The 5,467-nt window shown below is 39.2% G+C and overlaps 1 protein-coding gene across 1 annotated transcript in view; it reads right to left on the bottom strand.

The window, feature by feature from the left end:
• Positions 1-1,053: 1,053 nt before the first annotated feature.
• tmem108 (transmembrane protein 108) overlaps positions 1,054-5,467 on the bottom strand; it is a 45,003-nt gene continuing 40,589 nt past the window's right edge. The window contains 2 exon segments of the mRNA XM_065949152.1: positions 1,054-4,251; positions 4,254-4,311. Coding sequence (XP_065805224.1) covers positions 4,196-4,251; positions 4,254-4,311 — 114 coding nt within the window. The 3' untranslated portion in view covers positions 1,054-4,195.

Below are 5,467 nucleotides of genomic sequence, written 5' to 3'. Positions count from 1 at the left end.
GCCTAACCAGTCATCAGCAGCCTCACCACGTTATGCATCCCACATGAAGGGTTATGAGAAGGGTCTTTTTCACTCTGAAAAATGCTTACCCATTAAGAGCACTTTTTTAAGGTCTGCAGGTAAATAATCTAGAAAAGGTGACCAAGTCTTTACAAACAGCTCATCCTTCCATTTTAGAACAGCTTGTAATCATTCGTGAGGGAGGGTGTTGAAAAGCTCCCTGTGCCAAAGCGTAATGCTGGGTGGGACAATTGTGCAAGATGCACTTTCGCGCAATTAAAATAAGCTTTTCAAGGAGATGCTAATATGATGCAGGGAGGCGCGATTCTCTAGAGGGAAGTCCTAGAAGGAACACACCTGGGTCTTTTTTTAACTTTTATTTTAAATATCCCGCTAATAATGTTTTATTTTTAAACAATTAAATGTTTTGTGATTATGAAATTGAAACTCTAAAACGTTTATTTTATGGACATGCACTAATGGAGATATGTCAGAGTGAGGGGCTGCTCCTGAGCTGTTGGGGTCCAGTGCTTTGCTCAATGGCACCGCGGCAGTGCTCAGGAAGTGACCTGTCACCTCTTCAGCTGCCAGATCAATTCAAGGCTTGGTTTTCACCAGAACTTGAACCAGTGACCCTCCGGTTCCCAACCCAAGTCCCACCCAATGTATAAATACAAATATATGGAGGTTCAAACATTATTCAGCAATGACATATCTTATTTTGGTTTTAAAAAATGAAAGTAAACAAAACAGTAAGTTCCTGTTTTACTTCATTTGATTTTGTAATGTCTTTGTCAAACTCACATAATTAAGCCTCTCCTCAGCTGTACAGCTTGTAAACAGATTATTGAATTGACGTCATATTTCCCAGAGCTGGAAATCACTTGACCAGAAGCAGCAGCACTGGTACACAGAGGGAAAATTCCAGCTCCCTTCATCAATGCATGTGCTGTGGTTTGCAAGACTATTAACTATTCTTTGTTGTACAATAAACTAATATCTAACGCACAGATACAGTACAGTGGGTCTAAATTTAAAAACAAAACAGATCAGTCATTGTTGATTTTTCTTTGTTTTATTGCTCAGCAGTAAAAAGTACAGTGTATACTACAGTACAAAAAAATACATCATATTGAACACTGCTCCACCGTGTCACTGAACGTTTTTGTAAAATATTCACTTTTGAGCGTGCAAAACAAGAAGCCCGGGCTGTGAGCATCCAATGCAGGAAATACCAATATTTTTTAACCTTGTTATCCAACATCCGCGATTTCAGAACAACATCTCACAATGCAAAACGTCTTCAGCAACGACAGAGGCAGGCAGGCAGCATTGATTACTGAATACAAAACTGCATGAATGAAATAAAACTGATGATAGAAGGACCACAGACGGCCCAAAAATCAAAGAAAAAAATCAAACATTTCTGATTAAACTGCCTCTGTATGTGCTCACAGTAAAGTATTCAGCATACATTATGGTTCTCTGACGGCCTCCAACACATATTCTGTTGTCCGGCGACTCACAATCATTCAACATTTCAACAAACACATTTTTTGCCTCGATGGACAAACAAGCTATTCATGGAGGGAGACATTTACAATAGCAAGGGTGGTCTAATTGTTTCCTACAGCGCTTAGAAATTCCTTCTCACACCGGGCAATCAGTAAACCACTCCACATGACACACAAGAGACAAACACACACACACTCACACACACACACAGAGGCACACACATTAACAGACAGAGAAACAGACCCAACTGAGCTGAAAATGATACAGAGTCTTGTTTGACTTTAAAACAGTGATATTTGGTTAAGGGGGTGGCACATTTAAACGTATCCATCCACACTTAACACGCACACACATGCACAAACAGGGCGCTCGGTCACACATACACTGATATAAAGGGCCAACACAAGGATTTAAGACATCTATGTGGTCCCTCTAAAGAGAAGCTGGTGACACATGAGGGGGGAAAGACTTTTTTTTAGAATATTGACCCAAACACAGCCGAAATATACTGCTCAAATTAACCGTTAATATCAGAGCCCTTATTTATCAAACCAAACCTTTGGACTTAAGAGTCTGTTAATCTTCCTCTCAAAGTTGAGAATAAAAGCTCAAATTCCTTATGACATCATAATGCTGTTAAATCTAGAAAAACTGCAGAGCTATCAGGGGCGTATCTGCGAGTTTGCAATTACTGCACTGGTCGGACTGGAAGTTAAATTCCCAGTGTAATATTATTTCTCTGAAGTACCTTATCCAGCAGCAGAATTTATCCACTGTTCTAGTTTGCACTAAATGATGCATCTTAAATTCAGCTTTAATGATTAAACCTCATTATTTCCTGTAATTTAATGTATTCATGTAATCATTATTTCTTAGGTGGATTAACATTTTTTTTTCCTAAACTTCATAAATGTAACCCTTCCAAACAGCTCAGACATACACAGACAGGTTATTTTGGTCACTAGGGGGCAGCAGAGAGGATTTGAGAATACACCAGTGACACATGCTCACATTTTGAATTATTTGATATTTTTTGAATGAATCACCTTATGTTGAATAATCCTCCAAGATTTTTCGATCTGATTATTGTAGTAATAACAATTTATTATATTTATGTTTTGGTTGCTATAACAACTTTCAAGAGAAATATTTGACAATAGTTGCTGATGTTGCTTTATTATGCTTATTGGCAACGTTTCAAACTAGTTTTGCCTGATGAAGGTCTAGTATTGAGACATTGCCAATAAATGTTTGTTTGCAGATAAGGCAGTATGCGGGAGTTTACCTTTAAGTTTTTTGAAGGACTCATTGCTCTCCTACACAACTGTCTTATGAATGGGATGTGCAAGAGGTTTTTCCTATTTTGCTTTATAATGCTTAACAGATAGTCTCTAATTTTGTTTTTTTCTGCCATACTGATGTTCAATCCTTATTTTTCATCAATCTCTTTTCTCTGCTGCTGTGGACAAGAAGAGACATGAAGAGAGTAAAACAGATACGGTGCTGCCACTCAGTTCACTGTTGAGTTAAACAAAACCACCAAAGATCTGTGTAAGGATATTAACAAAGGAGCACTGGTAGCTTAGTGATTAGATCGCACGCCCCATGTACAGTACGGAGGCCTCAATTGGGTCAGGCCCAGGTTCAAAATCCAACTCTCTCTCTCTTGCTCACTCCTGATTTTTGACTCTGTTGTCCTGTCTCCAAAATAAAAGCATAAAACCCCTCTAAAAGTTAAGATCAATAAAGCTGTTATAAATGTCTGACTTCTGATCTTGTCTTGATCTATTCTCATGCTATCGTCTGATTTTTTTATCATCAGCTTTTGTTTTATTCACATGAATAATTGAGTCCAGAATTTGTCTGATCTCTGAAAACTGTGAATAAAACATGTTATTTTTAACATAATAATGTAACATGAATACATGTTATTTGAGCTAATTTCACATATATGTGCTACTGCAGTCCCAGTGAATAACTTGTAGGGGTTAGATAACAGAATGACCAAGCGGGCAGACATAGAGTCGAGCAAATCTGTGTCAATTTGATTGGCTGTTTCCAAACCAAATGTCCAAGACGAGTCAATTTAAAGAACTTTTTCTGGTGCCACATTTGTTTCTTTAAAGCAGGAAGTGTTGTGTTCATGTCTGATAAACACGGGCCAGGATCTACAGTAACACTTTCATGTAACCAATCCCCCCCCCCCCCCCCACCCATAGTACATAGGTGCTATATTCAAGTTCAACAGGCCTATAATAACTATAAGAATTTTGGGATTTATTTTAAAGGAAAAAACAACATTACAAGTACAGCTTTAATGTTTTCATCGCAGGATTCTCTCTCTAAAGCAGATTTTGTGTGGCGACAGCTCCAGTGCACTCACCATCAAGCCACTCTAACGAAACAAAAGCACATATACTCTGTATTTTTATAAAGACAATAAAAACCTTTTATCACAATTAAGCCTTTTGTAGAAAATGTACATCAGAAAAATATGTGGGTGCATTCTCATAGTAAATAATGTCTGTTTACATCGCTCTTCTTTCTGGTTTCTCTTTGTGTGTGTTTTTTTTTGTCATATACAGTATAAAGTCAAAGTCTCTGAATATTTACCACTTATATAAAATAGACGACAACAGCAGGGGGAGTAGGGGGGGGGGGGTCAGTCTTTTTGCAGTCTCTAGATGGCAGACGCTTTGTCTCTGTTGATGAAGAGGGTCTCCTGGCAGAAAGGGTAACAAGGACCATGCTGCTGCCGCTGTAGTCTCCGTTAGGGGGTAGACAGGTGTCATGCTCCTGCAAATGCACACAGAAAATAATTCAGTGCATGTATGAGTGTTAAAGAGTATAGCTGTGATCATGATCGTTGCTCCAGGGCTCCCCATTAGTGCACGAACATTGCAGTCGATTGTATCTAAGTCACTCTACAGGCACTGAGCAAGAACTAGAGAGAGTCTATAAGAGCAGAATAAAATACGGGTTTGGTGCGGGAATCCTGGGGCTTTTAAGGAGACGGTGAACAAAGTATTCTGACAGAGCTAGATGAGCAGAGATACAAAGGGGAAAGCGGAAGAGGAGATGTTAAAGCTGCACGAGCAGAGAGGAAATAAAGGGAGGGATGACTCAGAAGAAAAAAGAGGGATACAATGAGGAGGGAGGGAGGAGGGGGGGTTGATGTGAAAATGGTTGCTGATGGTGAGTCAGCAGTAATAAGGCAGTGCTAGAGGAGGAGGGGAGGTGTGAGAGGGAAAGTGATCTGTTTTTACAGCAGGAATCGGACCATGTTAATTATCAGCAGGATCCAAATTGAAACTCCTGCTGTGATTTAATGATCATTTCTCCAGAGCGATGTAATTTACTGAAAGAGCCATGGGGAAGCTATGAGGCTGCTGCTCTACAGACACAGGTAAATCAAGGTAGGAAAACAACACCTGGGTGTCACCAGGGGCATCCCACACAGTATCCAACCTCATCTTCCCTCTCCTGACGCCCCCAACGGGCAGCAAAGGAGTGCAAAATGAAGCAACAGAGAATTAAAAGAAAGGAGACGCACGGTGAAATGGTAACCGAAGAGAACATTAAAAACATGAAGACAGAACAAAGCAATGATCAATCCAAAATATATGAATGGAAGAGAGGAGTTAGACTAAGTACTAGACATTGCTGTCTGAATAAATGCCCACCAGATGGCGCTGTAGTGGCATTAAATGGTCAGATTATAAACATATGAACTTAATCCCTATTTTGTCTGTTTTTTTGTTATAATAACAGAACTAAGATTATTTGAGATTTGCAGAACCCTCCTTTTTGTCTGAGGAAAAGGATCAAGATAAAGACTGTGAATGAACATAATATTTAAATGTATCAATCTATGCACACTGTAAATATGTAAATACTGTTAAAACACTTCCTCGGGTAAATTACCCCATCCATCCGTTATCTATACTGCTTT

The sequence above is a fragment of the Labrus bergylta genome, chromosome 20 (assembly GCF_963930695.1).
Source record: "Labrus bergylta chromosome 20, fLabBer1.1, whole genome shotgun sequence".
In the NCBI taxonomy this organism is placed as follows: Eukaryota; Metazoa; Chordata; class Actinopteri; order Labriformes; family Labridae; genus Labrus; species Labrus bergylta.
The sequence above is the reverse complement of the archived record's forward strand: the minus strand, read 5'-3'. Positions and strand labels throughout refer to the sequence as shown.